Source organism: Cyprinodon tularosa, unplaced genomic scaffold (genome assembly GCF_016077235.1).
Source record: "Cyprinodon tularosa strain WSP-4 unplaced genomic scaffold, ASM1607723v1 ctg113, whole genome shotgun sequence".
Classification (NCBI taxonomy): Eukaryota; Metazoa; Chordata; class Actinopteri; order Cyprinodontiformes; family Cyprinodontidae; genus Cyprinodon; species Cyprinodon tularosa.
The window spans coordinates 1,140,807-1,165,564 of record NW_024037926.1 but is presented as its reverse complement, the minus strand read 5'-3'; the positions used below and the strand labels follow the sequence as shown (position 1 = coordinate 1,165,564).

The 24,758-nt window shown below is 37.8% G+C and overlaps 2 protein-coding genes and 1 long non-coding RNA gene across 3 annotated transcripts; 1 reads left to right on the top strand and 2 right to left on the bottom strand.

Annotated features, from left to right (window-relative positions):
- Positions 1–5,363: 5,363 nt before the first annotated feature.
- Positions 5,364–13,864, bottom strand: fbxw5 (F-box and WD repeat domain containing 5). Its single transcript, XM_038302377.1, has 10 exons — positions 13,816–13,864; positions 11,507–11,702; positions 11,254–11,411; positions 10,750–10,933; positions 9,169–9,317; positions 8,724–9,068; positions 8,453–8,636; positions 8,208–8,355; positions 7,640–7,852; positions 5,364–7,423 (listed from the first exon to the last, which is right to left on the bottom strand). Exons 2-10 carry the CDS (start codon positions 11,691–11,693, stop codon positions 7,138–7,140), a joined length of 1,854 nt encoding a protein of 617 aa, XP_038158305.1. The 5' UTR covers positions 11,694–11,702; positions 13,816–13,864; the 3' UTR covers positions 5,364–7,137.
- Positions 13,865–18,641: 4,777 nt separating this feature from the next.
- Positions 18,642–19,494, top strand: LOC119794705. The gene is made up of 3 exons (XR_005282255.1): positions 18,642–18,810; positions 19,029–19,112; positions 19,196–19,494. It is a non-coding gene; the product is annotated as an uncharacterized LOC119794705 (long non-coding RNA).
- A 1,030-nt stretch (positions 19,495–20,524) lies between these two features.
- On the bottom strand, positions 20,525–24,334 carry LOC119794695 (PR domain zinc finger protein 12-like). The gene is made up of 5 exons (XM_038302350.1): positions 23,991–24,334; positions 22,685–22,875; positions 22,037–22,192; positions 21,554–21,668; positions 20,525–21,470 (listed from the first exon to the last, which is right to left on the bottom strand). The coding sequence occupies exons 1-5, from the start codon at positions 24,208–24,210 to the stop codon at positions 21,037–21,039; spliced, it is 1,116 nt and encodes a 371-aa protein (XP_038158278.1). The 5' UTR covers positions 24,211–24,334; the 3' UTR covers positions 20,525–21,036.
- Positions 24,335–24,758: the final 424 nt, after the last annotated feature.

Sequence of the window (24,758 nt, the reverse complement as noted above, 5' to 3'; positions counted from 1 at the left end):
TTTTGTCACATTAAATAGAAAAAATAACAGGAATATATATACTTTAAATGTATTGAACTTTGATCATTTGCTCTTTGAGAGCTTTCAGCTTTTTTTCCCTGCAGAATATGTTTGTTCAGAATACCTCAGAATGTTATCCATATATTTAGATGTTCAACATGATCTTTTTTTGTTCTTTTGTTTAAATTGGGAAGACATTTACTGTATGCAGAGATGTTTGTTCCACCCATGTACAACATTCACTAACAACTGTGATTCAAAGTTATGATTATTTCTTTAAACTCAGTTTAAAGAAGTCTAATTCTTACCAAGCTATCCAAATTTGTATCTTTATTTCTTTTTTTTTATTTCAGGTTCATTACATCTTTGCCACTTAAAATCTCCTTGTACCAAAGATTTCAATGTATGTGAAATTTAAAACATAAACATTCATAGAATTGTATTATTAAATTAAAAAACATATGATAGCTCTGCATACTAAATACTTAATCATCAAGACATCATAACAAATATATAAACCTATATTTATATATAAAGAACATTATTGCTGAAAGTAAATATGGGCAACTGATTTAGTCATAGTTACATTTGTTGGGGGCTCTATTGAGTATCACTGTGATTTAATGTATAACTTTACTGAATATGTAAAGCTGTGTTAAAAAGCTGAATATAATTATTTGATTAAGTGAAAATATAAAGTCATTTTAGCTTTTGATTCTGTATTAATACCAGGGATTTTATTTCACAATGCTGCTTTAATAAAAAAAAAAAAAAGACTATTTAAACCACCATGTTCTCATATGGAGTGTTGAATAAATGGCTTTATGACACACAGACCAACATTTACTTATAGAGTAGTTTCCATTTTAAATCTGCTTTTTTTAACTGTGCATTGATCAATAAATGATGCTTTGAGGCTATTAAAGTCATAATGAAACTATAGCATCATGTTGATACTGCAGAGTCAGAACAAGAAGTCTGGCTCTACAAACAGAAGCTGATAAAAATCATCCTGAAAGCAACTTTGGTCACAGTTCACTCATCATCTGAGTTTTTAGGGTTTACCTAACCGCCTTTTCAGGTAATTCCTCCTCTGCAAAGCTGCTCATGTTTCACGGATATTGTGGTTAAAAGCCGTCGTTGTAGATGTGGAACGTGATGTACACTTTGTTTTTGTTTTTTTGGATATCTGCACGCTGCACTACATGCACGTTGGGAAAGTCCTGCTTGTGTTTACCGCAATCACAGCAATTTAAACATCAGGCGTTTTAACTGAAAGTCTTCTACGTCAGTAAGGAAAAAAAAGGTTTACCTGAGAAAAAAAAACAAAAAAATACAGATTAACACCAGGAGTTCTGCTCCAGACTAGAAAACAATCTTTCACCCAAAGGGCTATTTATTTATTAGCACCATTTAATCAAAACAGCATTTAAAAGTCATTCAACATCAAGAAAAGTTTGTAGAAATTCATATATATTTGTTAAAGAGGTCAGGTAAATTACAACTATAGTCACATATCCAAGAGCAGCTTCCTATTAGTTATAAATTGAGTTTTCACCTGTTTAGATCCTTTGTTTAATGTAAATGCTAAATCGTTCAAATTATTGAATGTTTGATAGTGTTGAAGGGGGCCAGTTGTTGCCATTTTAAAAGTAAGTGTAACCTTTAAATCTTGGTAACATTTTATTAAAAGTGTAGAAGTGGACTTTTTTTTCAATTGTTTTGTTGATCTGTTACAAAATTAGTTGAATCTCATATTTGCAAAATTGTGTGATTTGCTCTAAGAGCAAAAATGCTGCCCTCATGGAGAGGAAGCTAGAAAATTTATTAAATCTTGCTTGAGAATTAACCTACAAATTGAACAGTTCTAAAAAAAAATATTTTTTTTTCATATAAAACTGTATTAACTGCATCTATACTGTATATCTGTTGGAAATCGGCTTTGAACCAGTAGAAAACGTGATCATCTGTTTGGATTTGTGTGATAAAAAGTTTTATATCAAATCGATTCAGCGTGTGCTTTAAGTGTAAATGCCATTTGACAAGAAATCTTTGAAAGAGTCAAAACCTTGACATATTGTACTGATTGTTATGCATGGTGGTGGCTTCATAATGCTCAGGATCTGATCCAGTGCCAGTTGTACTGGCACTTCGCTCGAAGTGGGTTGAGGAATAAAGATGATGAACTGGCATCAAAGCAGGCTACCTTTAGGTTTCTAGAATGGGGCTCATCTCATCAACATTAAGCAGTTTGTCAAGAACTCTGGTCTTTCTGATTCAGGGGTCATATCAATTCAGAAATACACCAGGTACTTGATGATTTTAGAACTTGTTTTTTTTCTCACACTTGCTAAATGAGTTTAATAAAGCTAATCAGTTTAGGTAGAACTTGGAACATATAATTTCATTGGTCTCCTTTTAAATGATCAACCTCAGTCGACCCTAATCCAATCTCTGGATGCAAAACCTTAATGACACACTACGAAGTAGGCATGGATGTGTTCCTCGTTGCATGCATTCATTTTTTCCCTTTGATGATTAATTGCTTGCTAATTGGCAGGAATGCATCATTGAGGTTTGCCCTAGGCCAGAGGGGAATCCCTGCTCATTAATGCAAAAAAGACAAAAACTTTCAATAAGCAAATCTCTAAGCAAAGAGATGCTAAATAGTGCATTTATATGACAAGCATATCTTATACATCTTGAACAATTCCATATAAGCTGTTCTATATGAGCAGCACAGGAGGCGTCTCACACAATCTGAGCAACCGAGGATTTTTGCAGCAACAATACTCTGAGGTATTAATAAAGCAGAACACCAACTCTCCTATACTGGGGTCCGTTTGATTGATTTATTGCACGTTTAACAAATTCAGATGAAAAAAATTTATTTTTTTCAATTATACTAGATCAATCGGCAACTCTAAATTGGTTTAGCCTAAAGTCAGGAACTCTGAGAGTTCGGTTTCACAGCGACTGCTTCAATCAATTTTAACTAAGTCCACTCAGAGTTAGGCACGTGCGCAACAAGTATGAAAAGCCATTATCAGTGGAGCACTGATATGACCAGTCACCATGACAACATGCAACAGGAAGTGCCAATTTCACCCTACCGGAACTACAGATTTTAATGCAGAAATGCCAAAATATAAAAGGAGAATGTGTTTAAAAGACAGAGGAAATGCACTACAGCTTCAAATGAGAGGAAGGTGGCGAAGGAGAAGATTGTTGCTCGAGTTAATGTGTAAGTTTATTTGAAGTTGTCTGTGGCAGGCCGTTTTAACATTTATTAAAAGCACTCCTCTCTGTTGTTCCATTTGTAGATCACTAAAATAACATTCTTCCTGATCAAAATCACACTCCTAGACCTAACTTTAAAAATATTGTTTTCCAAATTCCATTTTTGTAGCAGATACTGAATTTTAAAAAGTAAATAAACAAAATTATACCAGTAAGAATTTAATTTAAAATATCTAGAAATTTTTACACATTTTAAGTGGCCATTCTGACATTTATCAGCTTGACTGAATATGTATTTATCATATCTGAAAAAAAAAATTATAGTTAAAAAAAAATGCTAAATAGTAATAATAGGAATATGGAGATCTAAAATTAATTTATAGACATCCAGAAAGTTTATTCTAGATGTAGAGGATGTCATTTTGTACGAAATTTTAATTCAGACAAAGAAAAAAATTGTTTTTTAGATATCAGGAATACATGTTCAGTAATATTACTTGAATGGTAGTAGATCAATGTATCTATTTAGGTGAAATCTTCTGACAACATTGTTCTAATATATAGAACCTGTGCATCACATCATGCGTCCCTCCTCATGTTGATTCAGTCTTTTTTTTTTTTACACAGTAGCCTAGATACTAAGTGGCACAACGTTTAACATAAAAAATATATAACAAACAGTTGATTGGAATATAAAAACATCCTGTTACAACCAGTAAAGTAATAAAACATGGCAGGAAAGAATTATAGCTGTGACTTCAGTGATTTAAAGGTGTTATATAAAATACCACTCAAACTATACTATATGATCAATTTAACATTATAACTATTTTCAACCATTGTCTAAAAATATAAAAACATAAAACATAACATGGAGAATGGGCAAGTTCAAATATTAAAACTTACATAAATAGCTAATTTCAGAAGATGTGTAAATTTGGATCCATTTCAGGATCTGTGTTGTTGTTTTTTAAGGACTGCTGCATAGAGCTGTAGAGATGATTAGAAGTGTGAGATGTCATTTCTGGCCCAGCACCATTTTAACCAATGGAACTGCTCTCATTTGAAGCTTGCTTTCTTAATTTTATCATACGAGAACTGCTTTTCCTGCACTGGTTACATAACGTAATAAGCTAGCTTCAGGGAGGCTATGTATTTTTAGGTTGGTTTTTTTTTTCTTTCGGATGTTATCATCCTTATAAATGGCCGTTATAAGCGGCTATCAGCCCCATAGAATGCCCTCAGATTGTGCCAGTAGACTCATTATATCATCGAGTGAATTCTAATCCTAAAGTATAATCTGAAATGTGTAATCTAATAATATTTTCAGTAGTTCTTCATGTACTGTAAATATAACTAAATAAAAATAAAATTATCAGCATCTTGCTCATATTAAACAAACCAAAAACAAGTAATCTCATGCCCTGTCAATTGAGTTGTAGAATCCTCTCCCTATAAACATCTAATTCTATGTTAAAAAACGCCGATCATTCTTTAATAAGATCCTTGTCAAAAGGACATGCAATGTTTGTTTTAAAACTTAATGTGTGTTACGGAGCTATAATGAATGATATATATTTTTATGCACAAAACTATGACAAAAAACAGACTAAATCAGGATATAAAATGACGTGATTGGCTGTAAGGTGAGCGGAGACAGAGGACACTAAGTTTACTGAAGAAAACCTGCAACCGACCAGGTTAGCTGTGGAGAGAATGTTACTAAGGTGACAGAAAGAGAGGTTGAGGAAACTCTCTTTGTGAACCGGACCCCTGATCTCCTTTTTATCAGTCCATCAAATCATTTCCTTAGTTTAAAGTTTTTGTGAAAAGAGTCAAGGGTTAGAAAAGCTTTCACAATCATCTGTCAGTTTTATCCCCACTCAGAGTTCATCTGCCTCAGAATGAGTACAACTATAAATATAAAACATCTATGCTTTCCTGGAAGCTTTTATACATAGTCCAAAAGATGCATCACTGTGTGTATTTAAACTTCACTGCATATTAAACACAGGCGGTTTTCTATCTCTAAATTAATGCATTTGGTCTAAACACCAAAGATAAAAAAATAACTTGATAAATTCGTTAGTAGTTCAAAGGTGTCAAAGGGAAATAAATACTCCTTTAACTTCTCAATCCACAACCTTTAATCAAGGGCTGCACAACAGTTTAAACATTAATTTGACAGGTCTTTAGATGTAATGCTCTGTGGGGCATGCTTTTTATTGAGACGGTACAATAAAACAACATCTGACATGAAGCGTAAAGACGGAGAGGAGGGAAGCAAAGGGAACATTGAGAAAGATTGTAAAGAGAGCTTGAGACATTTTGACTTCTCATGCACATTACAAAACATCGAAAATAACAGATCTGCTCAAGAGCAAAAAAAAAACAACTGAGAACAATGGGTTTTTTTTTTTCCATCAGTCATATCCTCTTTCTTCAGAGAACCCACATGGAAAGGTCAGTTTCTACCTGCTAAAAGTACCTGAAGCAGGGTGAACTATAAGGCCTGCAGATTTGCTTGTTTACTATTTCAGAGGCACTGAATACATAATCTAGCAGTCCCATGGAGGAAATTAAAAGTGATATCCTTTTTTGTGTTCATTTGTTTTTATTTTAATCACTGATCTCAGGTCAATTTGGTAAGAATTTTGTAAGAAGGTCCATTAAACTGTTTTCCTCCAGTTGTCATTGCTTGCTTAAAGCAAAGCATAGTGCAAACTTTTCGTTTCAATGTAATTCTGCCTCAATCGGCCGATCACCTGCAAGGTTTCAATAAACATAACCAGGCGGGCATGTTAAAAGTTGACTTTTAGAATAAAATCTGTCTTTTTTTTTTAAAAACAATTCATTTCTATTAATATTCGTGAACATGGTTTAATAAATAAGTAGTTAAACATTTTTTTAATAATCCACCTCGATGGGTGCTTTGTTCAAGTAAAAACTTAAATTGGCAGAAAACTTTGGGGCGTCGGGTCATAAAACAGTTAGCAGTCGACTAAAACGATTAACAATCATTTATTGCGTTAGCACCACTCTGTTGCAAAACGAGGGGTTGAGCTTTCATGGGTAACAACAAAGAAAAACAACACAAATACATTTTTTTTTTATGAAAAACTCTCTGAAATCACTCAAATATCCGAAGACCAGAACCTAAAGATGAAGCTGTGTGCTGACAAAAAAAATGAGTGTTTCTATAACCATGTCCACACTAGACAGTTAGCTATGCACACAGAACACGCCTTGTTTACAGTCATGCTCTGGACCAACTTCCTCAACACAACTTTTATATTAAACTGTTTAGTAAGTCTAAGTTTATTACAATATATATTTTTATTAAACAATGGGGTGGGATGTGACATCACTGAAGCAAAGAAAGTATACTAAATGCTCTGTCTCTTTCTTTTTTTATCCCAGTAGGGTTTTTTTTTTAAACTGTGGCATAAATCTCCAAAGATGTGTGTGTGTGTTTTTAAAGATTTTTAAATCAGAACACCAGTTTAAGATCTTCATCTATAATGAGAAAAGTACCATCTCATCATCCTTGCTACTCAGGTCCAGGAATCCAGAGTCCGGTTTCTTCAGGTGCAACCGTACAGATGGAAAATAAAAATAAAAAAGACATGATGATATCCATCTGATAGAGTTCTGCCTCAAATGTTCAGGTTTCTATCTGGGAAAAATCGGTAGATCCTTGATTGACGTCCTCTTTGCTGGTGCCACATCGCCCCCTGGTGTCTGCATTGGCCTGGGTGTCCTAAACTGCTTTAGGTCACAATACAGTGAACTCAAGCAAAAACATGAGCGCATGATGTAAACACATGGAGTGTTTTACTCGCCATGCTGTCCTTACCCTGTTCTACTTCTCGTCTGAAGGCCTTCTCCAGCGCTCGCTTAGGGTTTCCCGTTCACGCTGCCCGTAAACGTAGAGTTCTTGTTGCGTAACAGCCAGGACGGAAGAAGGCTGCGAGGCCTCAGCTGTCGGCTGGAGGCCTGAGCCAGGCGGACCATGCGAGGCGAACGCCACACCTTGATGGTGAAGTCGTCGCTGGCTGAGAGGAGCAGCTCCTGGTCGGCTGGGCTGAACGCCACCGAGTTCACCACGTCATCGTGTGCCAAACGGGCGAGGCAGATGTTGTAATGGCGGTCCCAGATGTAGCCATGTTTGTCCTCTGCCCCACTGCGGAGAAAAAGTCAGTGAATTGCATTGAAACAACTGAGCCCAACCCATAACGTTCAGAGTGTTTTAATCAGACAAAATTTGTGTTTTGTGTTGATCTTTCATTTGAACTCACAACTAAACATTTGGACCTTATGGATGAAACAATTAAGCAGGGTGACTGAACACAGCATAGAAATAAAACTCCATTTGAGAGATAAACCATCTGCACCCCACCTGGCAACAAAGTCCCTGCTGACATCAAGAAAGATGAAGAAGCACTCGTCGTTAGGAGTGAAGGCCCGATGAGCCCGGAGACTCCTCCTCTCCTCCCTCAGACTCTTAAGGTCGATGACATGCATGTCTATCTCCTCGGCGATGGGAGGCGGGGACATTGGATCTGAGATCACGCATCCTTTCGGCCAGGCTCTGCTATTTACGTATAGATACCTGAGCGACAACAGCAAAACAGCTTGAGTCATTATATTGAAACATTTGGGTGATAATTATGCAGCAGCTGTTCAACAAGAATTTAAAACATTTCTGTTATGGATGGAAAAGGAGGAAGTGAAGACTGAATTTTAAATGGAACAAAAAGTTCTAGAAACAAACAAGGAGGAAAAAGGAAGGAGACGAGGATAATATACAGACGGGAGGAAAAGAACGAAGTCTATTAATATAAATATGTTACTTCCTTATCCAGCACTGAAAACTACAGCTATGCTTAGCCCTGGATGCGCCAGAAAACCCCAAACTATAGAATAAATTTGCAATCCCAATCCAGTGGGTGTCATATTGGTCTTACCTGTGGTCAGGAGAAAGGCCCATACCGATGATGTGGCCATGAATATCAATAACGTGGTCCAGTGAATCAAAAAACTCCTCTGAGCTCCTCTCCTCTCCAAGCACATCGCCGGAAGTGGTCATCTGGTCGGGTTTGATTCGCTTAATGCCTGAGAAGGAACGAGCAATGACATAAGATAGAGGACATCTCTATGTGTCACAGTCACAAGCTTTGATCCTAGTATAGAATATTTTACATAGATATACCTATCTGGTGAGGGGAGTATGTAAGGCTGCCAGTGGTGAAGATTAAGTATGTTTTATCCTCCCCCTCTTCAGACTGGGAGGGGTCGGTGAGGCTGGCGTCTGGGGTCTTGGTGTAGGCTCTGCCCATCATCTTAGCAACCTGAGTCTCAATCTGCAGCTCCCTGGCCCCCACGTGTTTACGGCTCTGGATCGGAATGAATTAAAAAAAATATATAAAAAGACAACAGATTTTTTTTCTCTGTCAAAAATCCAGAATTCAGCTAAATCTTACATGATTGATGTGGTCCAGGCCAGATATTGTTAGCTGGGGGGTCCTTGCAGACGAGAAGCTCTGACTCCTTCCATCTTTCCCACATTCCTCCTTGTTCTCTACCTCCTCCTCCTCCTCTTCTTCCTCACTGTCGGACGTCTTCAAATCAAAAAGCAGAGGGTGATGCTGATTTCCCTGCTCAGCTCTCTGCCTCCCAGCCTGAGACTGAGCCTCATAGTCCAGCAGCAGGTCTGGGTTGTCATGCCTACGGCAGTGCGCCACCATCACCGTTCGTATTGTGCTAGCGTTGAAATTCTGGATATTGAAGAGACGCTTCACTACATTAACATTCTCAGATTCTATATCCTACAGGAAAAGAAAATACATATTAAATGAGGATGACAGAGAAAACTGCTGGGATCTTTTTTGGTATCTTTAATTTAGGCAAACTGGAGATTTAAATCACCTGAAAAGCTTTGTTGAGCCAGAGCACCGAGCAGGACGTCATGTTTCCAATCCAGTGCAGATTTCCTGAGATCAGGTGTGTCTCATTAAGCCAACATCCAAACACGTCATACGGTTTGTTCCTGACTCTCGACAACAGAGTGTAATTATCTGTAACAAACCATGAAGGAGACACACTAAGACTCTGAACATAAAAAGGTCACAACTTCAAACCTTAATGGTTTCTTTAAAAATTTGATGCGATGGAGTAAAACAAAACAGCATAATAGTGAGGTAGAAGTTAAAAAATTTTAAAAAATTCTATCTCATATGACTTACGTTTTTGTTTAACAAAACAAACCCCTAAAAATGAAGGTGGGAATTTTCATCCAGACTTTCATTCGTTTCATTCATTCTGAATACTGAATACAAATCCAAAACAACCATTTCAAACTTAACTTCCTCAAGTAGTTTTGTAGTTTTGACTTTGACAAGGCCATTATAACCCATGCATACGCTTCCATCTAAACCACTCCACTGCAGCTCTGACTCCAGGGTAATTTGCTTTATCAAATAAATGATGCTCCACAGTGGCTGTTCCTTTTCACTAATGGGCAATGCATGTTTTCTGCCACATATATCATTTTTGCCTCATTAGGCAGAATACTTATTTTGGTTTGTTTCAGTGATCTTCTTTCATAGCCTATTTGATAATGGTAATAACTGGAGAGATTAAAAAATATTAATAAATGATAATAAAATTGTTAATTAACTCAGAGTAGAAAGAATTAAAAAGAAATGGAAGCCCCTCATAAAACCATGACTGTCTCCAAATGTCCGCCCTAAACACTATATAGGGCACTATATAGTGATTACGCCATTTTAGATGAGTGTCCGAATGCCTAGTGGATGAAAAAGCAGTTGACTCTAAATTTCCCACAATGCACCTGGAAAAGAAGTCATCATCCACGGTCACTAGGAGAGCAGATATATCCCAGAATGCTTTGCAAGGAGAGCTCTCCTCGCAAAGCATTAAGGGATTTGTTGTGACAGTGGCTGTTGGGTAATGATAGCGGCGATAAATAACGGAGATGCCGCAGGCACCATGCGGGGAGGCGGAGTCAGGTGAGCAAAAATAGTGATCATGTGTCCGAACAGTCAGTTAACTGAGTTCACTATAAAGTATACTATATAAAGTCCCCGCTCTGTATAGTGATTGAGGGATTTAGGATCTGGGGCGGACGTTTGGACCCAGCCCATGTGTAATTTTTTATTTTGCATAACATATATGCAATACTTGATCAATACTCCTGATCAGTCTTAAACGACGCAAACATGACGAGATGACACATGAATACTACTTGCAAACTACAGCACTTCATCGTCACATAAAATCTTAAAAATCAGATTTGAAAGCGAAGTTTGGCTGTCAGTTTAGAGAGGATGACAATCTGAAGTCTGATGTAGCTGTTTTATATTTCGATTTTCTTTATTGATTCGTTTAGTGTAGGTAAAAACTTCAATGACAAATTAATTATGAAACCAAAATAAATTTACAAAATACATGGACAGGAAGTCATGTGGGAGTTTCTTGTTTTCCTACCCAGACTAATGACAGCAATTTCCCCAGAAGACGAGTGGTGTGGGACCAGGTAGACGCCAGAGACGAGCAGCAGGGTGTCATCAGGGTTAAACTGGGAGAACTGTGTGTAGGCCCAGTGATACTGGCGCATACTGGTGCTGTGCACCAACGAGATGTTTCCATCCTGCCGTTCTGTGTCCCACAGCTGAAAAAGAGGTTTAGAAACAGCAAACTTAATAAGGGGGAGAGAAAATTTCTTATTTTAGGCATTAAATAAAAGTATCTGAGCACTTATACAGAACACAAAAACGAGGCTTAGTTAACATTACTAAAATTAATACTGCATCTGGTAGGGTCCTCTGAGGATTTTCTGCTCATTTTGCAACATTTCAGCAACAAAAAGTACAAAGACAGAAAGAAATTATAGAAAAGCCATAATAATTTAATCCAAAAAGTTGACAAGCAAAGTCAGGTCTACAATGGTATATATATGATTAGTTATTTCAGAGAGTATAATTTTAGTACCTTAACCGTGCAGTCTTTTGAACAGGAGGAGAAGCGATGGCCCCTGTGAGAAAAAGCCAGGTGAAGAACTTGGTTGGTATGCTCTCTCAGTGTCTGAACTTCCACACAAGGGATGCAGTCATACAGACGCTTGAACTCCCTGTACCACGACACAGCGGCTGCACAAGGGTGGAAAATGCATTATTAGTTCAAATTAACAAAGAAAAAAATTTGCACTAAGTCCCTCCTTGGAAAACATGATTAATATGTTTACAAGGGTGTCGAGGAACGGAGCGCAGTATCCGGTAGTATCTGTAGAACAGTTCCCTCCACAGGAACTCATCTCTGGACACCGCCTGCCACTGCCTGCAGGTCAGGCCGGCTTTCAGCACAGCATAATGGGGCAGATGCAGGAAGATCTCCAAAACCAAGCTGTCCGGCAGAACTGGACTCCAATCCATTCTAACATCCTGAAACAACAACAAATGAACAAAGTGTTTTCCCCCTAATGGTTTCTTCAAGTGCTGCTTCTCCAGCGGTGTCAATTAACGAAGTACGAATACTTTGTGACTGTAATTAAGAACACTTCTATACTTTACTCCATTACTTATTTTTCTTCCTACTTCTGACTCTTACTCATTACATTTTCACACAAGTATCTGCAGTTTCTATTCCTTACATTTTTAAAACAAACGTTACCGGTTACTCTTGGCTTCGGTTTTATGTTTAAAAGTATTTATTTCACATCATGTGCGCCACCCAATGCAGATCATTGGCGCCATCCACATCTAGTAAAAACTAGTGTAATTGGATTCTATGCCATGCTACAATGTCGGATTCAGAAAAAGATGTCGAAATGTGTGAAAGGTCGGACACAGGCGAGAGCGTATAGGGAGATGGAGACGGAGACCAATAACACCTCCCTCATCCTTGACCCTATCTCAAAGAATTTTTCAAAATAGTCAAAATATTGAGCTTTCAGTTCATATAGTGGCATCTGGCTGTTTATTTTAAAGGCTACTTTATACTTTTATACTTTAAGTAGTTTTTGGAGAACATACTTTTTCACTTTTACTTGAGTAAAGAGGTGAAGTTAATACTTTTACCAGAGTGTTTTTAAACTGCAGTATCAAGACTTCTACTTAAGTAACAAATGTGTGTACTTTTGACACCACTGTGCTTCTCTCATGAAACTGTAAACTATTTTTTTTGAGCGAACAATAACAAAAGTAAACTAAAAAGCTGTTTTCAAATCAAGATTTATTATTGAGGGGAAAGCCCATCTCTTTAGCTAATATGTGAAAAAGCAACATTAGTTAAGATTTAGCTAATGAATCAAATTCTTTGACAAGCTAAGTCCAATCTGTCCAACAAATTTCTCCATTGTGAGACAATAAATTGATTTTCTTCTAAAGAAATCATCGAAATAGAATGGATGAAAAGATAAAGAGACCCCAAAAAATTAAAAATCTAAATGAATCTAAAAAAAAAATAAGATGAAGGAAAACTGCCGGTTTCACATGTCTCAAAGGGCTACAAAGCCACCTAACATTGTTTTCCGTTTCTTTGTATTTTAGAACTTCAGTCTGAGGATGAAGACATTTTTACTGAGCAAAAGTATCCGTTTTTAAAAAAATGTACCCATAAAAGTGGTGCTTCAAAAGGTGTATTATGTAAGAGTTTTCACTGTTTTGGACTAGTAAGCTGTTTTTTTTTTACCCAAAAACTATCAGATGTTAGTGTTCAACATGACACCATATAAAAACACCAACATTAAACACATTTAGCCAAACTCCAACAAGTAGAATAATCTAATTAAAACTGCTCATATGCAAATTATTTCATCCATACCTTTCACACCTAAAACCTGCTGTAGGTTAGCCTAATTGTCAACTTTTATTTTATTTTTTTATGACTGGGAAGGAACCTGATGTTTGCTTTCTCATTATGTATCATCTGCTTATTCATATTTTTCCACATAACATTATTGATAATTTTAAATCACCATCTGCAGCCTTAAAGCAAAATCTATATCCCTGTAGTTAAAAGTGTTTATAAAATATATATAAAGGTATTTAGCCAAATGCAAAGCATTTGAATAACAACAAATAACTACTTTTAGGCCAGATTTAAAAATAAACGGCATATATTAAACTAGGTTCAGTTTTTTTAAGACGAAATGTCACTACAATAAACTGTAAGGAAATGTGATGTTTCTTTCCTCTTTCGAAATCAAGATGACCGAACAGAGATGTTGCTGTCAAGCCTTTACACGTTAATATTTTTCCTTTTATCAAACAACCTGCTCTCAAACAAATGACACATTAGATACTGAAATGAATATTTGGGATTGAAAGCATGTTTTCTAAATAAAGAGCTAAAAAGTAGCTAAATAAACAGACAAGGCTAGCGCTAAACTAGCTTAGTGCAACATTTAGCTGTTAGCTAACGTCTGTTTTTAAATAGTTTGACCGGACAAGATTAACTTCAAAACAACGCTTTACTCGCATAAACTAGTGCTAATATTTTACGGAGGTATCAGATTCATGTCATACAAACTAATAAACGTTAAGTGTCACCAACCTGCTGGGTGAGAAAGGGTCGAGGAGAAACAAAATTAAAGAGGTCGGAAGATAGCAACATCAAAAAATGAGAAAAAGCGGAAAAAACAGAGATCAGTTAAAGGGGAATCTAGTTCAGAACAATCCAGTGATGATCAATCCATACATTCCACAGCACAACAAAATGAATTCAAAGTCATATTCAAAGTCGTTAATCAGGCAGACTCTTTTACAAATTGGAATCCGGTTCACTTAACAAAAACCATCAATAAACTTGTCGGAGAAGTAAGAGGTGCCAGAATTCTGTACAGTGGAGACCTGCTAATTAACTGCAGAGACAGCGCCCAGCAAGGCAAAGCAATACGTATTAACAAAATTGACGGGATAAGAGTTCAGTGCAGCCTAATGGAGAACAAAAAGATCAGCAGGGGAGTCATTGGAGGAGTTCCTCTAAAAATTTCTGAAAAAGAGATTCTGGAAAACATAAGCGGTGCAAAAGTAAAAGAAGTAAAACGGTTAAAAACAACAAGAAACGGAGAAAGATCTGACAGTTTATCGGTGTTAATTAAATTCGAAGAAGAGCAATTACCAAGCAAAGTATTCATCGGTTACATAAGCTATAATGTCAAAATCTACAATCCTCCACCATTGAGATGTTTCAAATGCCAAAAATTCGGTCACATTGCAGCAGTTTGTAAAGGGAAACAGAGGTGTGGAAGGTGTGCAGGAGAACATGAGTACGGAAAATGTGGAAAAGAAGTTAAAATAAAATTCTGTAATTGTGGTGGAGAACATACTGCTGCTTATCGCGGCTGTGAAGCAAGCAAAAGGTCTGAGGAAATTAAAAAAAATGAAATTTGAGCTCGGAATAACCTACGCTGAAGCTGCAAAAAGGATCCCATCTCAGTCAGAAAAACCCAAACCTACAGTTCAACACACAGCAAATTCCAAACCTCTAGAGAAATCTCCAAAAATTGATGAAGACTCACTAATTGTTAAAAAGACAAATTTTGTTCTTTTCATGGTAGAAGTGATTAATTGTACTGCACAGACAACAAAAAAAACTGAAAAAATCAAAATAATAGTGAAGGCTACAGAAAAATATCTGGACATTAAAGATTTGAACTGGGAGATGGTTGGAAGCATGATGGGAGGACCGATGGGACCATCAGAAACTGGCAGAATTACGATGACCTAGAGTAAATTAAAATTATATGGGCAAATGTGATTTAGTATTATGTTGGTTTAAGTTACACAGGTTTTTTTTTTTTTTTTTTTTTTTGGGGGGGGGGGGGGGTGAATCGTTTCCTGTTTTCTTGCTTTACTCCATATCAGTTGGTGGCGGTAATGCACAATTCACATGTCTGCCAACCGCCATAAAATCTCATAAGAAGAAGAAGAAGAAGAAATTAAAGAGGTCGCTAGCGCTAAGTGCTAGCCTAAAAAAAATGACAACAATCTCCCATATCTCCTAGCAGCTGTGAGACTCGATTAATTATGTGCAGAATTATCGATACACCAAAATCCACTCAATAGACTTGCTATCTTCATTTATGTCTCAGATCAAGCACCAAAAATGTAGTGAATACAAAAAGCAGTTTACGAATAGTGGGACTAATTTATTTTATACAGACAAAAATGATTCAAATCATCTTAGCCCTTTATTGAATGAAATAGCTCCTTAACATTTTAATTAAATTCATGAGGACAGTAAAAGTAAGGAAATTGCTTTCAATGGCTTGAAAAAAGCACACACACACAAAAGAAAATGCACCACAAAAATGAATGTATAAATTGGACTTTAATATATTGTGTAAGCTTAAAGATTTTTATTTATGTTGGCATCCATCTGCTTTGATAGATAAGGTACACATTGGGATTATGTGCCTGCTGTTGTGAAAGTTTATATGTTCAGATTAAATAGATATGGTTGTTAAAGGTAAATGAACGAGACATTAAAAAATGACTGCATAAGTAACACTGTGCATGGGTTTAACAATAATTAGTGCACTAAATCCTAATTTAAACCCAGCCCAGGCAAAACATCTCATTTATAACTTAGCTATATATAGGATAGCACAATATCATGGAAATATATATCCGAGATACTATAGTTACAATTACTCAAATAATTTTCTGATCTTTATTTACCCTTGCACATTTTTTTCTTGCTGTGCTCCATCAGAATCTCAGTAACTTCAAAAATATTTTATTAATCACAAGTGAAATGTAATGTTGTAGTACTGCATCACCTTTTTTAAAACAAATTGATTTAGATGTATACAGCTGTTGGCAGGAAGGATTTTCTCTATGAGTCTTTCTTGCTACAGATCTACAGAAGCCTTTGACTGAGGACACTGTTGATGTTTCACTTTGGACTGTTCTTAATGTTCTTCACTTTATGAAGAATTCTTCTTTGTGAAATCCTGGAGGAGTTCATAGAACAGAGTCTGCCTTCCTCATTAGCTTAAGATTCTTTAAGTCATCTGCTCTGATGCTGTTACCCCAGCAGATAATGATAGGAGAGATCACATCCTCCACCACAGACCTGTAGAAGAACTGCAAACATCTGCTGCAAACACTGAAGGACCCAAGCTTCCTTAAGAAGTATATTCTGCTCTGGCTCTTCACAGTTGCCCCTCCAAGATGTTCTGTTTTGCCTTCAGTTTCTCGCAAAGTAAGTCAGGCTGAATCGTGTTAAATGCACTGGAGACATACAAGAGCATGATCTCCATAGTGCTGTTGCCAACGCATCTCTCTTGAGTTTTCCAGGCTTCATTAAATTGCTCTCTGCTTGTATGATCATAACGCGTGGCAGAGAGACACTGGAGTCCGGCATATTATTGTTAATATATATACATTATGAAGCGTTTTTTTAGTTTGTCCCAAGTGATCTCTTCCCAGGAAAAGAACGGGAGAGAGAAAGCTTCAAGGTGTAAACGCCGGGCTTTCCTAATCATGATCCTTTTGTCATGTTTCACTAAAATAATTAATACAGCCTTGCTGATATCCTGACTGGGTATTTGCTAGTGCTTGGAGTTGTTTTAAGTGGTTTCCTAAAGATATCGCGTTGCTCATAATGAGTGATGGAAGATATGGCTTAAATGTCCTGCTTCTTTCTCTTGTCCTTGCTCCTGCTCTGCAACCTCAGTGCCTCCTTTTCAACTCAGTGTGCATTTGCTAAAGTAGTTCAAGTAACTAGAGGTCTTGGAAGTAAAAAAAAAAGAAAAATCTTATGGTTGCTATGGTTATGCTTAATAAAAAATGTCCAAATCAAATAAAAAACTGGGAAAAAATCTTTCCAGTTATAAAGAACAAACACTAGTGGCAGAAAAGCATGGGGCAATTAAACTGATCCACAAACAGAGTAACTAAACATCCCCTAAAATAGAAAATCAAAGTCAAGCTAGCAGAGCCACTCCAACATGCAGCCATCTTAAGCAGCACAAGTCAAGTATAGAAAAGGTGTGGGCATTAAGAGCAGTTAGTCTGTCCAATTGCTTAAATATAAACCATATATGCAAAGCTATATATACAGAGCATAAATGTCTGACACTTGAACACTAGCAAAGCTACTTGAGCTGCCAACTTAAATGCCGCAATCATTGAAATGCCTTAACAAATAGTTCTGCCACCTTGGCAATCTTTGCAGAAGAGTTTTCGAAGCACTATTCTTGGCTGAAGAGTTTAAATTCAACATTGAAAAGCTTTCCACAATCAAAGTGTCACATCACGACAGTTCAAATTTTGTCTTTGACCTGTTGTGTTTTTAAATTTGAGACATGCTGTTATCAGTCTGCATACCCCAGACCTAAAGTCACAGAGAAACAACCAAACAATTATTCCAGGTTTTATGTTAGAATTGGAGACTGACACGGGAGTGGATTTTCACTCCTGTCCTGTCCCACTCCCACAGAAAAAAATGGTGTCCCGTCCCAATCCCGGGCCAGAGTAGAAATCTAAATCCTGTCCCGTCCCACTCCTGGTGAAATTACTCCCACTCCCATCCCGCTCCCATTCAGAATGACTCCCGCTCCTGCACCACTCCCATTCTTGTTGTTTTTGAGCGCGGGTGAAAAACTCAGAGCGGAAGTTACTATTGGTTTGCTCCCGCTCCTGTCTGCTCCCGTTAATGTTTAATCCTGTACCGTCCCAATCCCGTGATCGTTACTAATACTGACTCCCATCCCACGGGAATCCCACGGGAATCCCGTGACCCGTGGGATTCCCGAAAAAATGTCAGTCTCTAGTTAGAATGCAGAATTCATGTCAAATTGTTTGAAGGTTGGTATGATGCAGTAAAATGCTAGTATTATGCAAGATGAAACAGGAGGACAAATGGATGGATGGATGGATGGATGGATGGATGGATGGATGGATGGATGGATGGATGGATGGATGGATGGATGGATGGATGGATGGATGGATGGATGGATGGATGGATGGATGGATGGAACAGCAATCACTATCCTTGAAGTCACAACTTTAAACCAACAGATTGCAGATCCCTGACCTTAATGTTCTTAGACACTATAATTGTAATGTAGCAGATTTGTGCTGTTGCTATTATGCTAAATGCTTAAATAACTTGTGCATAAACCTGTGAAAATGTATTGGAGGTAGTAACAGTAATATCAATAATAATAAGAAGAAACGTGTTTGTTTACATGGTTGTAGCTGATTGTCTCACTTTTCCTGACCTCTCCAAAAGAATTGTCACTCTTTAATCAGCTGTATCTAATGCTGGCTTAGCTCCACAGAGACATGCAGGTAGAAACAGAGAGAACAGCACAGTAACATTATACTCCCTCTGTGGGTATGTGTCAGCTCTGTTTACTGACTCTTTGATTAGCAGTCTGGGGACTACACAAACTCCTGTGGCTGATAAACTGCTGTGTCATTTTCATCCTGTTTCAGAGCCCTAATAGATGCCAAGCAGATACAGAAAGCTGAACTTCGAGATAAACGCAGGAGGAAGCATTAAAGCGTGGAACTATGCTGTGACTGATCATCTCTGGTTAGTTTATTTCTTTTTAACCTAATCCTTCTATGATCAAAACCTTTTTTAAATGGTAAGTAGCTTTTTATAAGGAAGTTAAAGATTATATTTGATGTAGAATCATGCAAAGAAAAAGTTAAAAAGATTCTTAAAAAGTATGTGTTAAACCTGATAGGGATGGGGTCATGTTACCATAACCAAGGTTATATCATAGTATGGCGCCTGTCTTCCCTCAGGAGTGCGACATGTTATCAACTGGGTAGCCTCCTGTTGTTGCTGCACCGGGAAGGATGGGCTGGTTTCAGACTGCCAGTGTAAAGGTGCTCTTCCACCAGTAAACCATTTCAGATTTAAAAGTACCTTTTGAGTTTTACAAATTAGCTGATGGTTTCTCTCTGTGCAGGGCAGAAAGTGTGGACGGTCAACTGTGATGGAAAACCCTCCCCTTCATAATGGAACCTACAGCATCTACTGCTGTTAGACCGCCATGTTTAGACATCTGCTTTCCCTAAACTGTAGGTGGTGCTGGAGGCCTACTTGTTACAATGACGACTTGTCTGAAAACTCCTTTTTCAGGAAGCCAGACAATGTCTGACAGCTGACAAGTGTACAGTAGCATCCTTTAAATCTAAGATAAAAATGTCACTTTATAAGCCCAAAAGTGCTGACCAAAAAAAACTAATAAAAAATTATCTGGATCAATTTATTGTCACATTTTTTAAAGCCTGCATGAGCAGTTTCTTAGTGGAAGAAGCAGGAAAAGAGTAAAGCATCTTCTTAAAACTATGTATTTATTTATTGACGTGGATTTCACTTGTCTGTATATCATAATCAGGATTCGGTTCAGCCCATGGAATTTCGGAGGGCTAAAAGTGGAGTTGATTGATTCCAGACTTCCCAAACTTTGTTTAAAATCAGTGACAGAAAGTTTTAAATCCACAGTAGAATGTTCTTCATCTGCAAAGAAACTATAGTTTGAAAGAGATAAATAAAATCAACAAAAAAGTGCAGCTTTTGCTCTCTTTATACCGGTATTCAGATGAGGACAAGATGGAAGAAGTTTAAGAGATTTTCAGCTGAAAAGCAAAAAATAAATAAAATAGACCTAAGTGGTTTGTAGAAAGGATTAATTTTTTTTAATCCCTGTCAGCATTGTTTTATTTCTTGTATCATTTTAAAGAACACAGTTACAGAGCAATCAGCTCTTAAGCTGTCCTAGTATATAGGCCTACACAGGATTTATATTTTTATTCCCTCCTGAATTACTTTTATTTACTTTTTTGTTTGTTCGCTACTACCGATGTAAAAAATGGGACTAAACAGTAATAAGTTTATGAATACTTTTTCCTATAGGCTATTTTATAAAGAGTAATCGTTACTTTATTGCAAAAAAAAAAAAAAAAAAAAAACACCATCAAGGAAGAGCTTTTCTTTTTTGTTGTGTCTGAAAAAGAGGTTAGAGCTGGATGTCTGGTTTGGTATTGTTTCCCATGAAGCCATACACTTAAATCTAATAAAATTGTGCTTAGGTTGATTTTTAGAGTATATGCTGTATAAAACTTGTAAGCGATTGGAAATTCAACTGGTTTGCCGTCACCAAAAATCTGTTAAATATTTCCAAAATAGTCTGTTGTATGGATTTGTTTTCTTTTTTTATGTACCAAGTCCCAAAGCCTTTCTCTTTTGTTGGTTTTATATTCAATACAGAAACCATCAAATTCATACAGTGATGTGAAGGTTAACAACATAATATCCTTTATTTAGAATAGAAGAATGCACAAAGGTATTTACATTCACATGATACAATTATACAATAACACATCTTCATTCTTTACAAGTTTAAAGTGACCTCTTTTTTTTTTACAGTGAGAGTACAGCTTGGACATTCTGGATTTTACATCTGCTGGTTTAAAAAAAAATGTCAGAAATTTATCCTGAGCTGCTGAAAGTTTAAGAGCATATTTCTGGCCACCCGGTTTTTCAAATTCAACACATTTGTTCTTTTCCTGTGACTCTAGACATAGAAATCATCCTGGACAGAATTTGTTCCTTAGATTTAAGTCCCCATAACATCATGATGGTGAAATGCGCAGACATTACAAATAAGGAAACCCCTACAAATCAGATGTTTCACAAACAAATCCACTCTGCTCTTCATAGAAACTAAACCGCCCCTCTTCCACCACAGCTCTAAGTCTAAAGTGCGTCGGTGTCCGATGCCACAGCATCACCTGCTGTTTGGTATCATAGCACCATGGTGGGGATGTGGTGCACCAGGGGCATCTGATGCTGAATGGTAGCCATCTGGGGTGCAGGAGGAGGGGACACCTGCGGGGGCGCGTCGGAAGCGTGCGCCACAGGTTTGTGCCGTGCGCTTTTCTGGTGCGCCCTCAGGCCCGCCAGCTGGGAATACGCGCTCTGACACACGTGGCACTTGTAGGGTCGCTCCCCGGTGTGCAGGCGGACGTGGTTACGCAGCGTGGACGACTGGCTGAAGCGACGGTTGCAGAAACGACACACGAAGGGCTTGTCGAGCGTGTGGATGCGCATGTGGGAGCGCAGATTGCTTCGGGAGTTGAAGCCTCGGTGGCAGATGACGCAGCGCATCCGGCCAGTGGAAGTGGTGGAGGAGGAAGGAGGAGAACACGAAGAGGGACCCTCACTGGAATGGGCGTCATCTAGGGGGAGAAAAATTAAAGGATGATGGGTTATGAATTTAAATGTGTTTGTGAAAGAGTCCTTACTGCGGGGGGAAACTCACCATTTCTGCTTTTCTTCTGATGTTCTTCGTCCGTTCCAGGAACTCCGGGTATTCCCAGGAATGTGTTGTGCGTGTTTCCGTACCAGACAAGGAGCTCCTGGTCGGGTGGGATGGTCTGAGTGGGGATTAAAAAATAATATCAAGTTTACTTTCTCACAGGTGAAAAGTTAGGCCTATTTAGTTATGACCAAAACTCCATCTGAAATTAAACCACAGAAAGGTCTCAGAGATTCTTTGTATAGCTGCCCCACAGAAAAAAAAAAAAAGAAAGAAATTGAAATGGTCTAAATCTAATTGATTCTGCACAATTTCAAAGGTATATTATTGGCACTGATTGGCCCTAAGTGGAGTGGGGTCTCCCCTCTCTATGGTTTGGAACTGTTGTAAACCATCAAACGTGTTTTGAATTTTCAAATTCATGCCATCTGTTTTAAGGAGTCTTCTGAAATGCAAACAGGTCATGCCTAAAGGGCAGAGGCTCACCTCCACTGCTTTGTAGAAGATGCTGCTGCCGATCTGCACCACCTCCAGGTTCTGCTCCTGCTCGTTTCGAGCGCACTTTATGTATGTCATCCAGCTGCGGTGGTCCTCCTGGCTGGCATCAATGAAGTACCGCACTGTGCCATCCTCATTGAAAACCTGAACGAAAGCAATAAGCAGGATGTTACCAACAGAAGATTTAAAGAAAAAAAAAAAAAAAAATATATATATATATATATATATATATATATATATATATATATATATATATATATATTTATTATTATTATTTTTGCATCTCCATGCTTGTGAAGACTTTGCAAGTGGTGATGCCTGTACTCCATGATACAAATTATGTGCGGTAATATTTCAAAATTAACTACACAATTATGATCAAAATAGAGTTTATTTAACTTGAGATAAAGAGTGCAAAAACAGATATATTATTTTAGTTGTTTTTCAATGGTTTGTGTATTTAAGTTAAATATGTGCTTAATTAGAGCTATTGAGTGCATTGATTAAATTGTGCAAAGAATATTTAACTGAAAGGCCAATTATATTTAGCACGCACACTAGTCCTATTGAAATAAATAGAAATTTGGAATTTGTTTTTCTGTCTTGCAGCGCCCCTGCCTCAAAGTGTGCGCTCACCTCCCACATCAGGTTGTTGTTTTTGAACAGGTCCACGTGTTCAGGAGACAGGAGCCTCCCAGTAAAGGGACCCATCTCTGTTCCTGCTTTGATCCAGGTTTTAGAAAAGATCCCCAGGCCTTCTCCGGGGATGGAGCTCTGGGCAATGATCACCTCACTGGGCAGCACCAGGCTGGAGAGCTTCTGCACCTCTGAAAAATTTAAGCACAAATAAGTGTAAAATATCTATAAAAAACAAAAAAAAAAAAAAGAAAATCCTTTAAAAGCTGCAAAAGAAGTAGATCTTATTTCAGTCACTTATAATTATAACCACACCTTATCTTGCGTTCAATTCGATTATCTGGATGAATTGATTTTTTTTTCTTTTTTTGTGCAAAGCACCCCTCAGTCCTTTTATAGCGATGGAGAAGAGAAAAAAAAAACCCTGATTCTTTAATGTCAAATCCAAAGTTTTTCTTTCTTCCTCTAAGTTTCACATTGAAAAAAGTGAGTAGGGGTTAAACGGTCCTCTATTGCTTAGGGTCCAACAATTCGCCACGCTTTAGATGTGATATTCATTAAAGTTTACTGGAAAAGGAACGACTAATTCCAAATTCATTATCCTTTTAAGGACTTTGTCGCAATAAATTTGCGCTGAATGAGACTGAGGCTTGTTTAAAAGGACTCAGGAATTTCTGCAACAAAAAAATGGAAAGGCGATTAGATGGTTGACATGCAATGAATAGCATTAGATTTAGCCTTCACGGCGCATTATGTGAGGAACAGCAAATCTTTTAAAAGGAAGAGAAAGAAAAAAAGAGCCTCCTGAGTCTCTAATAGCTGCCAAGGGAGGAAAAGAGACTGTCCGGAGATTGATGAATGCATTGATTAAAAAAAAAAAGTCAAAGAAAGGAAACCTTTCTCTCTTCGTGAGGTTTAAGTGGGAAACTTTCCCAGGTCAAGCACAAAGTTAACCAAATGAATTTAATGCTCTGCGCCAGTTACGCGCCTCCAAACGGCGGGGTCTCTGCAAGGGTTAATGCGGTTAATGGATCGAAATAAAAGCGGCAGAAAGAGAGGGAAAAGTGCAAGCGGGGATGAAATGCTGATTAAGGTCAGTGAAAGTTCTTCTAGCATTTTAAACATATGCAGGGATTGTGTAGGAATAAATGCATAAACATACTTGCTGCAGCTGATTTCAAGTCATGTGCACTTTTACGCACACAGTCCCCCCCTTTTTTTTTAAATCATAAATCTTTTGGTTTAAAGGTGTAGTAAAATAAGGCATCGAAAGTTCCCAATGTGACCCCCAGCAGTTCAGCCTCACCTCCAGGAAAGGACTGGGCCAGAACCTCAGCCGTGAAGGCGGTCTTGGGGCTGCTGCTGCTCTGCCGCTCCTCCGCTAGGTGTTCGCCCAGAACATTTCTCCACCTGCCGTACAGGAAGCTGTGCAGGATGTCCGAGGTGATCACATCAGACAGCGAGCGCCCGGAGCACTTAAATCCGGGCTTCATAGCCAGAGCGTCGGCGGGCAGCACAGAGCCCATGGTGCATGAGAGAGAGATGCGGGGAATGAACGGGGCTGGACGCAGCTGTGGGCGCAAAGACTGAGAGTCCGTCCTCCTTAGCTCCACACTGCGCGTAAAGAAACTGTCCCTGCCTGGCTGTGAGGGGTCTCTTTATATAAGTGGCTGGTGCGACCCGGGTCTAATTAGTTATTAATGACACACCCCTCACAGTGTGGACCTGCTCACTGCAGCCAGGCGCACCAACAGGATGCTCCACACTAACGCGTTATTACAGGGAACTGAGGGAAATTACAGATTTTTATTTTCTTGATAAAAAAAAATATTTTATTTTTCATTATGATAAAAACACAATAGCTTTCTAGAAATTGATATATTGCATCAGTTTAAGTGAGAATTTTTTTTCATGGTTAATGCCCTTTTCATATTTAAATGCTTTGCTATAATTAAGATTAAAAAAAGAAAAAACTCTTTTTTTCCTTAGTTTTATAATCTAAACGGAGAAAGTATTAATATGTGCCCCTTTTCCCTAATGTAGACCGGCTTAAATAAACTTTAAATGTAGTGTC